Source organism: Salmo salar, chromosome 17 (genome assembly GCF_965601325.2).
Source record: "Salmo salar chromosome 17, fSalSal1, whole genome shotgun sequence".
Classification (NCBI taxonomy): Eukaryota; Metazoa; Chordata; class Actinopteri; order Salmoniformes; family Salmonidae; genus Salmo; species Salmo salar.
This window is the reverse complement of record NC_138307.1, coordinates 54,583,403-54,595,652: the sequence shown is the minus strand read 5'-3', so window position 1 is coordinate 54,595,652 and position 12,250 is coordinate 54,583,403. Positions and strand designations below refer to the sequence as shown.

At 43.8% G+C, this 12,250-nt stretch overlaps 1 protein-coding gene across 5 annotated transcripts in view; it reads right to left on the bottom strand.

Moving 5' to 3' along the window:
- Positions 1-3,305: 3,305 nt before the first annotated feature.
- ttll12 (tubulin tyrosine ligase-like family, member 12) overlaps positions 3,306-12,250 on the bottom strand; it is a 43,984-nt gene continuing 35,039 nt past the window's right edge. For 4 of the 5 annotated variants that reach the window (XM_014153124.3, XM_082963866.1, XM_082963865.1 and 1 more), the window contains 3 exons: positions 5,854-11,477; positions 5,609-5,671; positions 3,306-4,436 (listed from right to left, as the gene is read on the bottom strand). Coding sequence is in view for 2 of the 5 variants with exons in the window: in XM_014153108.3 (XP_014008583.3) it covers positions 4,141-4,436; positions 5,609-5,671; positions 5,854-11,443 (5,949 nt within the window). In the remaining 3 variants the exon portion in view is untranslated. Of the gene's footprint in view, positions 4,437-5,608; positions 5,672-5,853; positions 12,226-12,250 lie in introns of those variants that run through there. The other variant, XM_082963863.1, reaches the window with a different exon arrangement.

The following is a 12,250-nucleotide window of genomic DNA, read 5'->3' as shown; positions in this document are numbered from 1 at the left end:
TGTGCGTTTCTTTTTCCTCTAGATTGTTCTGTTACCCAGTAAACAGCACCCTACCGACAAAAAAAGCTCTAAAACGATGCCGAATGGTAATTATTTTCCCGACACTGGTCAGAGACCCAAACAAGATTACTTTGAATATAGCCAAAGGGATCGTGATAAGATCATTGTTTCCGAGTCCCTTTTTGACATGCCGGGGGGTAATTCTGACCTCCCGAAAGAACTGTTAAATTGATCTAAGCGCCAGACGAGAACGCATCTACATATAGTCACTCTGTCGCGTGGCAGCGCAGACATGCAAATCAAATCTTATGCATTAATTAGGTAAATTGGGTGCAAAATGTCCACTGTATGTAGTATATGTTTAATTTTCTCTGAATTGATTTAGTTAATTAAAATGTTTTATGGATATTATCTCATGAGAATTAACATACAGTATTTAGCCTGTTATTTCCCGATATTCCTAATCCATGCAACAGACATAATGGGAAGGGCCCTTTCCTCCACAGCCCAGTGCCTCTCCTCTGACACCTGCTGAGATCAAAACACAGCTCATTTACAGCCATTCAGAGGACAGTGGGATATCATGACCCCTTGCTGAGAACCTGTCTTCCTGTCACAGAGTCTGAGGGGAGAACAGGGAGGAGGGGGGAGGAGAAAGGCTACTATTAATGACTCCATCATTCTCTCATGGATTGCGTGAATATGTCGTGGAAATACTGAATCAAATATTTCTCAGATAACGGAACTTGTAAATCCAAAAATACTTTATTAGAAAAGTAACAGAAGCCGAGCAATTCCATGGAACAACTGATTTCTCTTGTTCAAAACATCAGTATTTATACATTTCCACCAGATAATGACACTGCTCTTTTTGTAGATTACATACATGTTCCCTCCTTTCTATGAAAATGATTAACTCCCCTTGGCCTTGCGCCACCATTATCTTTTTGTTTTAATTCCGGCTTGTTTACACACACATCTGACTCAGTTTAGATTATATTGGTGGCTTCACCACCGGTTTACTATAAAAAATAAAACATTTATTGCATACTGTATATAGGTTCCCATTATAAGTAAATTTCCAATAGCTTTTGATTAATACAACCATGTCTTCCCAATACATATACATAGCTTGTGGCCCCTGTTGTGGCCTCTGTATTGGTTGGTAAAGATGCACAGTCACTGTCACACACCAGTTCAGGTCTATGTCACTTGGAAATGATTAATGCATGTACCTGTCTAGTAGCCTTAACTAGATTATATGTGTGAGTCCAAACAGTCTGGTCTATGTTGGCTCAGCTTAGCATGTTCACATAGACACCTCTTAGTTCTGTTTGTTCATGTCTAATGGTTAACTCTATGTTGGACCACTCCTGCACATTCACATGGTTTCCACCTTTATTCTGCTTACACATCTAATATTTAACCTTATATTGCTTCTTTTTCCTACCTCAAAAGGAAATAGTATAGGTACTGGAAAATCACCAGGTGACTGGAGACTCTCCAACATGGGTACAGGAAAATTACCAAAGAGCTGGACATTTCCCCAACAAATACTAGCTGGATTTTAACCCTCCGATCTCCCAGGCCAAGTCAGCCATGTACATAATCCTGTAGCCTACCAAGTAGAAAAGGGGGCGGCAGGTAGTCTAGTGGTTAGAGCGTTGGGTCAGTAACTGAAAGGTTGCTGGATCAAATCCCCAAACTGAGAAGTTAATCTGTTGTTCTGAACAAGGCAGTTAACTCACTGTTCCCCAGTAAGCTGTTTGTAAATAAGAATTTGTTCATATCTGACTTGCCTAGTTAAATAAAAAAGACACAAAAACCTGCATTGAGGAAAACAATAACAGAGTCCAAGGCATGCTGACCTCAAGTATGTAAGATTAGGACTTTTCAACTCATGAGATATACAAATCTCATTTGTAAGCAGTGATCTTGTACTATGCATTCTCAACAGGCCTCCACCACTCTTGTCCTTGTAGGCAGCAGTTTCTGCTTAGCTTTCTCCAATAAATATACAAGTGTTCTGTAGAAACAGAAAATATGACTGAAGATTCCCCTCTGTTATCTGTTCTGATCCATTCACCTATGTGAGTCTCTCAAGTCTTTAATTTAAAGACCCTTGCTCCTGTGGGAGTTAATGTAATGAAACTAGGTGCAGCTGCTATGCTGAAGAAACATAATTGAATAGCAGGAAATAGTATGGACAATGAGTACATTGACTGGATAGAAAGGTGGGGGCATGTAATACAATTACCATCTCTGAGTAGGATGTCATGACAAAGATTGCATTAGCTGAGAACATAACATTTCCGCCTTCTAACATACTATTGTCAGGAGGAAACAAGAGAAGAATGGTGGCAAATTGACTGACATGTGAACCATATGCAATAAATGTATTATTTGTTGTATAAGCTAGAGGGTTCTGCCACCATTGTCATCCAAACCGGAACAGATGTGGGCGTTATCAGGCGTAAACAGGCAAGAAACTCGGGTTGGAAGATAATGGTTGCGGAAGGACAAAGAGGAGTAATTGCATTAACATAGGGGATGTACCCATATGCTGTATGTGGATAAAAGCAGAGCCGATGCTCAGGGAAGTTAGATGTTCCGCGGACCAGCTCGGCTTTGCTACTTTGTATTAAAGCCTATATTGAATTCACAAGTTCTTGTAAGAGTGTTATATTTTTGAGGCAATATTCCACGATACTCCCTTCGGTGTCAACATAGACTTTGATCTGAAGCCATTCTTCTGATTATTGTGACTTTGCCATTGTAATTGTTTGTAGGCTTATGTAGTCTAAATTGAATCTATGATCGTATGCTATCCATTTGTTTTTTGTATGTCATTTCAATATTTGAGAATTAACCAATGATATTAGGCCATACTTGGCCATGATTACAGACACCTGTGTGTGTCTTTTGACACTATATAAACGAGTCACCCTGCAGCGTTTGTGATTATACCCTGATGAAGACAGCTTGCCTGTTGAAACGTTGGACATTACATTTTTGCATCCGAGCTCTTAGAGTGTGCGGCTCTCCTTTATTTTCACGTTTTCCACTCCACTAGCCAGCACCTCGCCTAAATAGGTGTGCGTTTCTTTTTCCTCTAGATAAGTCTCTCAAGTCTCACACATTGGAGAAGCCTTGCACAAGCAAGTGACTGAAATGAAAGGAACATTGTACTTTGCTTCCCTCTGGTGGTGTAACTGTGTGTGTCTCAAATGTGGTATTAGCCTGGTGGTGGGGTAAATAATAGTACACTTATCTTCATTGGATGCTGTGTAGTCTGAGAGGATAGGTAACAACAACAACATATTTATATTAGTTCAGTGCCATAACAATACAGAACAGAGGTGTATATATATAAAAAAAACAATACAGCATCAAAACTTACAAAAACAGACAGATATTATAAACAAAACATGGGATTGACAAATTTAAGACGTGGTATAAAACCCGTGACCTGTAAAGTACGTACATTCCTCAATACCCGACACATTAGCAAATGGCCACAAAACAACATCTATGGCCACAAAACTATAAACCAGTACAAGAAATCACATCAAACAAAGCGACATAATGGCTTTCAAACATCATTTAATGTCGATATCCATGATACATTTACCCACTTTACCACCAGTGTCAAAAAATAACATATATATAAAAAAAAGTTGTCTGGTTACTTCCCTTAAGCTTTGGTTGTGGCTGCAATAGAAATAGTTTAAAAAAATACTGTAAACAAACAAAATGTCCAATCCCATCACTATGACGGTACCCTAACAATGTAGGCAAACAATACTATAGGAATACGGGTAACCAAACACCCTTATGTGTCAAGAGTAACAATAACACATGTACATAGGATGTAATACAAACATCTGACTGCTTCAACCACAGCTAACCAAACCTATTATTAGGGAGAGAAATCAGGCGTTTATTCATTTAAAAACAGATGAAAACATGTAGAAAAGTAAACTGCATAATGTAGCCTAATATGTAGGGTTTCAAGTTTTTTTTAAAAGAACAGCAGAGGCACGATGTCAGGTTTGAGGTAAAAGTATTGTCTTTGCAGGTTGCCATCAACTACTGTTCTGTCTGGTGTGTCCTGTCATGGCCGACTGATATGCTTACGAATCACGTCTCTCCTGACCACCGCTTGTTCCATTCATCCATGGGAGCGCTATGGTGCCTGGCTGTTGGCTCAACTCTTCTCCCCTGGCTGGAGGATGAATGGTGACCACGAGGGGGGCTTACATTCTGAGAGGAACCTGGATGGTGACCGTGACTTGCATTCTGAGAAGAACCTGGATGGTGACCGTGACGGGGACTTGCATTCTGAGAAGAACCTGGATGGTGACCGTGACGGGGACTTGCATTCTGAGAGGAACCTGGATGGTGACTGTGAAGGGGGCTTGCATTCAGAGAGGAACCTAAGAGGCAAGCATAAGTGAGAAGTGTGGGAGTTAATGTAATGTAACTAGGGCCAGCTGATATGCTGAGCCACTAATGTAGACAATGAGTACATTGACCGGATAGAGAGGTGGGGGCATGCAATACAATTGCCATCTCTGAGTAGGATGTCATGCCAAAGATTGCATTAGCTGAGAACATAATAACATTTCCACCTTTTAACATACTATTGTCAGGAGGAAACAGGAGAAGAATGGTGGCAAATTGACCAACATGTGAACCATATGCAATAAATGTATTATTTGTTGTATAAGCTAGGGGGTTCTGCCACCATTGTAATCCAAACCGGAACAGATGTCATATCTTTTAGGCAATATTTCACGACAGAAGGTGAGAAATATTCACATTAGCACTGTAGGAAATAGCCGTCCCCCAGCTACTGGCTTTCCAAGTGGAGACGAAGGATCACTAAGGCAACTTTTCAGTTCAAAAATCTATTGAACGTACACAGGATCCTGAGAACACTACCTCAGAATATACTCAGAACACGGCTAGAACATGTTCCAACCCAGTCAACACAAGTCACACTTACATAGGTTTCAGTTACCTAACAAGTTGGTATTGACGTTCTCATCGATAAGGCTTGTTTTCTAGTGAAGTTTTTGTACACTTTGAACAAGTACATCTTCCCCAAGCTTTCCCTTTACTTTATGGGTCGTTCCATTTGATTGCAATCACTTTTTGACTGCACCCCTCTTGATTTGAACAAATCTTTCCATACCTGTTTGACCGGTCAAAACGTGATTGAAATCAAATCGAATGACGCTTATCAATTACATATGGTAATGTATTAAGTCACATCCTGTGAGATTTGGGAAATACACCGGTCTGTTCACCCATATTCTCTGTCACCCCTCTCACTTTGACTCCCAAGTTTGCTTAGGTCATATTGACCCAGACTCACAGGCCTGTGTAAAATAGCATGATACAGTTGCATTCACTACTCATCTCCTATAAATAACATAATACCCTTTCATCTAGATGATTCCAATCAGAACCCAACAGTCAGTCAGTGTAGGTCTGAGATTGTTCTAAAAGGAAAAATACATATACAACAGTTTGAAATACTGGGAAATCATTGGCAATTGTAAAAGTAGCCTACGATGTGAGGCTAGCATAGCCTGCGACTTACCTTCAATTTCATTTGGCCTCTTCTGCTTCTCTGACCACTTGTAACCAACTCCAGTTTTTTTTGCTGTAACCAGAAGAACTTGTCAATGACTGGAAATCCAACAAAATGTATCTAAATATTGACCTGTAGTGTGTTATTCTGTGTGTTCGTTTTTCATGTCAATGCTAGCTATACATATTACACAAAAACTTTGAGGGAATACATGACATTTTCTTTTGCCAGTGGCTTGTGATTGGTGTCCTTACCCGAGTGTCTGAAGTCTTTCGGAGGTTCACAATGGAGAGACTTCGTCCAATGCTTTGCCTGATGAATACTCTTCATGAAAATGTCAGCAGGCCACTTCCTTTTCAAGCGCTTTTCACAAAAACCACTTGGTCCAGGCTTCAGCTCCCCTATGTCTCGCCGCTTCTCTTTCCTAACGGGGGGCTGTTCCTTCGTGTTCTGGAAGTTCACAGGAGCATCTTCGTCTTCAGAACACTGTGCATCTTCAGGATCCGTGTAGGACCTATTGAACATGTCATTTTCATATTCACAGGGCTTGAAGTAGTGCACCTTCCTTGGATTCAATGGAAATCTGATGTTCCGCTTTGGTTTCGTCGGAGCATCGACACGTTTTAGAATGGATCGGATGATCTTGGTCTCCGAGCTGGACCTGGGACTGGCCTGTTGACCTTCCACTTCCTCTGGAGGACACCCTGATCGCCTGCGAGTCCGGGGGGTTGGTGTCGGGACAAAGCTACTCTTCCAATCATAGAACACCTGTTGCCTCGCAGAGACTTTTGCCCCAAAATCTACGTTGCCATGTGACGGTGACACCATGGCCGGATTAGGGCAAGCATGACTACCTGGGCTGTAACCATTGGGACTGGCAGGCTTGATAAAAGGTTTGGGCTTGTGTGCCACTCTTGCAGGTTTGTTCAGCATTTGTGATTCAGGTGAAGGACTGGGAGATGTCTCTTTCTTGTTCTCTCTCTCATGCCAATCCTTTGAAACCTCTGGAGTCCTCGGAAGCGTCGGAATCCTTGGCAGCGAGTCATTCTTACACTCACTTTTTGAAAACCTTCCTTTCTCACTTCCATTCAACACCTTCGGAATCTTTGGCAAATTCTGTTGGGATTTCAAGTTGCTCTGTGCCTTACGTTTTAGTTTCTTGGACAAGTCAAGATTCTTAGAGACCATTATCCCTAAACCCCCAGGCTCTCCTCTATCTGCCACCCTCTTCTGCCTTGGTGGGGAACCTTCCACTCTCTTCTGGCTTTGTGGAGAACCTTCCTCCCTCTTCCGGCTTGGTGGAGAACATTTCCTGACAAGATTTTTGGGTAAGGACAGCTTTTCCAATCTGATTTTTAAGCATTGAATTGTCTGCTTTTGTTGGCAGCCATTCCTCTGCCTCTCTTTGACAACAGGAGACACCGACTTTGCAAGGGGGCGGTGTCTGCTAATTTTGTTCTGGGCTTTAGTCTTTGGCATTCTGGGGACTTCAGTATGTTTTGAGGGTGAGGTGTTTATGGAAGGCTTTTTGGGGATGTTTATGGAGAGTTTGAGAGGAACGGTGGTAGTTGAGGATCCCTGCACATGGAGGGTTTTCACCCCAGGGCACAGGAGTGAGTTTCCACTGCCCCTCTCTCTGTCCACCAACTGACACTGTAACTCTTTGGAGTCAGAGTTCCTGCCTTCAGTTTCAGTTGAATTTCTCCTCTTCTGTGACGTCTTGTCCCTACTTTGATTGTCCTCTCTCTCTTTCTCAGTGGAATGTCTACTCTTCGGTGGCTTCTTGTCCATGGATTGACAGCCCTCACGCTCTTTCGCAGTTGATGATCCCCTCTTCTTGTCTTTACATCGATTTTCATCACTCTCAGTTGAATGTCTCCTCTTGTGTGAGGCATGTGGCATCATGTCCCTGCATTGATTATCCACAGTTGCCTTCAACCCAGAGCACTTAGCGGTTTGGGATGGTGACCTTCCCCTCTCTGCTTTCCCATGGCTTTTCTTGTGCTTTTGCCTGTCAGATGACGTTGGATGGAGGGTCTTCTCCTTTTTCATTTTGTGTTGTACTTTTTTCTTTGACTTGCAGGTTTTGTATTGGGTGACAAAGTCAGCAACGTTGTCATACTTTTCTACAGGTGAACCACAGTCCTCTATAGGTGAACACCAGTTGTCTTCTATGATGTTAGCTCTTACCTTAGAGGGGTTTTCAACCTTGGGAAGTGGTAATGTACTCGTCCTACAGTCTTGGTCCTTCTTTTGCCATCTTTCCCTATTCTCAGAACCATGACTGACGTTGCTTTGGGTCGTACGTTCTTGGGCTGACTCACATGGTGCTTTGGCACCCGTTTCAGGCTCTGTCATTTTAACACTAGAAGCATGAGCCTCAATCTGAGCATGTTGTTCATTATAGCTCTCCTCTGTCTCCTGATCTGAATCCTCACTTGCATCTGACCAGAAAAAAAAGTCAATGATCGGTATGACGCCTGTACATTGCTGCATTTCGCCCTGTGTTTTATTGTCACTGGATTGATTGTCATCACCCTCTTCTTCAGTTGAATGTATCTGCTTCTTGTCCCTGCATTGATTGTCAACAGTCACCTTCCCCCCAGAGTCCTTAGGGACCTCTGTCTCCTGATCATTTGTATCTGACATGGTAAAGCAGTGAGCGATTGTTATGCATCTTGTACCTTGCTGCAATCCTTTCTCTCTCTGACAACTGGAGCATAGGCCCATTTCAAACCCATTGTCAGTTTCAATAATACAAGGACAGTAGCAGGACTTATCTAAGCTGCCACTTTCTATATTCTCTAGTTTGTTTGTCTGTGTCTTATCTTTGTTTTCAGAGCATGGATCAGGGGACGCGAGTTGGATGTCAGAGCCATTTTCAATCTGGCAAAACAGTCTCATGGCATCCTCAGATGTCAGGATGGTCAAATTCATTGGGGAAAGGGGTTCTGTGTCCGAGTCTGTTGTGAGGTCTATGACCTTTTTGAGGTCTACGTCTGGTGCCTCTGTTTCAGCAAGCAGTTTCACAGCATCCTCTGGTGTGAGGACGGTCAAAATCATTGGGGAAAGGGTTTCCGTCTCGGAGTCTGCGTTTGTTGGGGGGTCTGAGTCTGTTGCTTCATCTACAACAGGTTGTTGTGCAGGCAATTCCACAGTCTCCATCTTGCTGTGGAAGGTGTCATCCATCTGGACACCCCCAACCACTTTGGAACTCTCCTCTGCTTTATCTGGTATGAACCACAGAGACCAAGCTCTTCCAGAATCTTTGTCAATGTCATTCAGCTTCTCGTTGACATTTAACCATGATGACCTGTAACCCACTTGGGAACAGGTGTCAACATGTACTGGAATGGGAAATTTCTCAACCACTTCCCCCAGTGATATACCACTGACTGCAAAGAGAACCACTGCCTTCTCTGCCCAGGCAGACACATCCTGCATGATTTTCTCATCCATTTTATCTTTTAAAGCTTCTACCAGGTTAGAGGTATCCCCTCCCCAATACCTCTCCAATATGGCCTCTAGACAACCATCCTTTGCCTCTGTGATTGTTAGTTGCTGCAGCGCACATAACTTGAACTGAACTTCAGCAATTGTGGACAAATCAAGAGTTCTCTCATCTGCAACATGAGAGCTACCTTCCACGATTGTCTGGGCACCACCGATGCACACAATATCAGTTGCCTGAGTGTTGGTGTGGACAAATGGTGAAAGTGATCTCTTGTCCATCTGTGTGATGACCTGAAGGACCTCATTGTCCTCTCCTGTAGATGCCATTGAACATGTTGCAGATGCATCTATAGGCTTGTCATACTCCATAAGACTCTCAACTTGAACCATCTCATTTAGGACAGAGAGAGAACTTGCATCATCTTTAGCTCTTTCCCACAGGTTTTCCGACTGTTTTTCGCTGATGGACCAGGCCTCTAAAATCTTAAATGGCAGCTCATTGCCTGCATTCTCTGTCTCCATGGGCTCTGGGGACTGCTGTGGACCCATTGGAGAGACGATAGCCACGGGGGGCGGAGGAGCGGTGGCAACTGACGCCAGGGTCATGTACCTGGGGGTGGACTTAATCTCCAGCCGTATAGTGGAGTCCTCAGCACTAAACCTCTCAGGGGGCCTCGCCTGGTAGTCTTTGGTGTTTAGATGTAGTTGTGTTTTGCCTGCTTGTAAAACTTCCATCTTCTCTGCGCTGGATTGTTGGGACTGAGAGGGGTCTTGTGTTGAGTTATTCCCATTTACAGATCCATTTTTAGATCTTAAAACACTCTGGGGCCAGTGCTGTATTTCCTTGAGTGAGATCTTATGTTTATGAGGAGGTTTTTCCTGAGGTGTCTCAGTGAGAGAAGGAGAGGGAGCATGTTGCTGTTCAGGGGTGGTAGAGGTCTGTGTGTGAGAAACCAGAGCAGCATTGCCAGGAAGATGATCTGTTTGTTGAGTTATGGCTTGGGAAGGAACACTAGGTCCTAGTATACCATGGATGTCTGCATTTGTTACCGTGGCTGCTTTTAGGTCAACAACACCAGATTCTGTACCTCCCGTGGAAGGGAAATCCGTAAAAACACACTGCTGTGCAGTCATAGTAAAGGTCTGCACAAGTGATTGTGAATCTCTCGCAGGACCTGTTGTACGTCCTGATGTTATTTCACTGTGTTCGTTGCTGACCATAGGAACAGTTGGAGTGATGTTGGCATTCTGAATGTCTGGAGAACTGTTGGTCGTAGTTTGAAAAGGGTTGACATGCTTAGCCTGGAAGTCCAGCCTGGGAGACCTGCTGGAATGGACCCTAGAACGTCCACTAGAGCCACCCCTAGAACGTCCACTAGAGCCACCCCTGGAACGTCCACTAGAGCCACCCCTGGAACGTCCACTAGAGCCACCCCTGGAACGTCCACTAGAGCCACCCCTGGAACGTCCACTAGAGCCACCCCTGGAACGTCCACTAGAGCCACCCCTGGAACGTCCACTAGAGCCACCCCTGGAACGTGCACTAGAGCCACCCCTGGAACGTGCACTAGAGCCACCCCTGGAACGTGCACTAGAGCCACCCCTAGAACGTGCACTAGAGCCACCCCTAGAACGTGCACTAGAGCCACCCCTAGAACGTGCACTAGAGCCACCCCTAGAACGTGCACTAGAGCCACCCCTAGAACGTGCACTAGAGCCACCCCTAGAACATCCCTTTGAGCATTCAGTAGAATGAACCCAGGAATAGGAATTAGAATGTCCCCTTGAATGTTCATTAAAATGTCCTCTAGCATGTCCATTGAAATGGGTGGGATCTAACATCTGCCATTTGCTTTCCAAGTAATGGAGATTGTTATGATTCACTATCCGACCAACCATATAATCCCGGTCAGCTTTATGGTGATGGGTTATATCCTCATGCCCTCTTTCTACAATGAGCGGGGGAAAAAACTCATAGCTTGGGAAGTGGGGTTCATGCTTAGCCCATGTTTCTGTTCTCTCTCCACTGTGGTGTAAGGTTACATTAGGGGTTGCCTGGCCTCTCAAGGGTCCATAGAGATTTGACCAATCCCTTATGTTCTGACTCTGAGCCATTCTGTGATGGTCCTGATGATACAGAGGCGGCGGCTGGGTCTCTTGTGGCCCATGTCCACGGAAGTCCATTGGAGAGTTTTGTCTATGGGAGTTGTAGTGGGCCCGTATGGCAGCTTCTTTCGCATGGTTCAGCCACTGGCGTTCCCTTTCCTGTTCGGTGAGGTACTGTCTTTCACCAGCAGGGGGAGCACTTCCCCACTGAGCCATACTATGGCGGCTGTATCCATCACCATAGCTCCATTCTCTTGATCTGGCATTTTCACAGGCGTTATCCATGTTGTGTCACCTCTATCTGTCCCAGCACATTGAACTGGGTAGCGTTTCAAGTATAAAAAAAGAGAGAAACTATTGTGAAAACTATGCAATGGTTATCCATCAACCCAGGGGCGGAAATCCCGGGGGGGACGGGGGGGACACGACCCCCCCATCCTGGGAAAAATATGATTTGTCCCCCCCAATATATCACTGAAACATAACTATGTAATTTAAATAATATGAATAATACGCAATGAAAGCAATTGTGCTGATTATAGACACTTAATAGCGCGTTTTTAAGTTTCAAAAGATTGCGACACCCCCACCCTTTGCCTCACAATGGTTTGATCCACTGCCAGTTCCTTAGCTTGCTCCGTAACAGAGAGGTCGTATCTACTGTCTGAAAGGCACTCAATGAACGTAACTGACATGAGGTTAGCCAGTCAATCGCGCACACACACTAGCTGAATATGCAGAGGTAGCGCGCAAATATTAACTATTAAGCTAGCTAGTACCTATTCCATTTATGTGGCCTCGTCAAAGATGGAATCTTTGCTATCGTCAATTTATTCCGAAATCAGCATGCAGATGATGTAAGTTAGTGCTTCAAAGTCCCTGTGATAAGGTTAGCGATAAACTGAAATCCAAACTGAACAGGTTCTAATTTTAAGACAATGGTCTTAAATATATTTAATGGTCTCGTTGCAAAAGCTAAATTGTCGCAAGGGAACTTTTATTTATTTTATTTCAACTTTATTTAACTCGGGTAACAAAGATTATAGCAAACACCACTTAAACGGAATTGGCGCTCACTAGCTTTGCAAATTC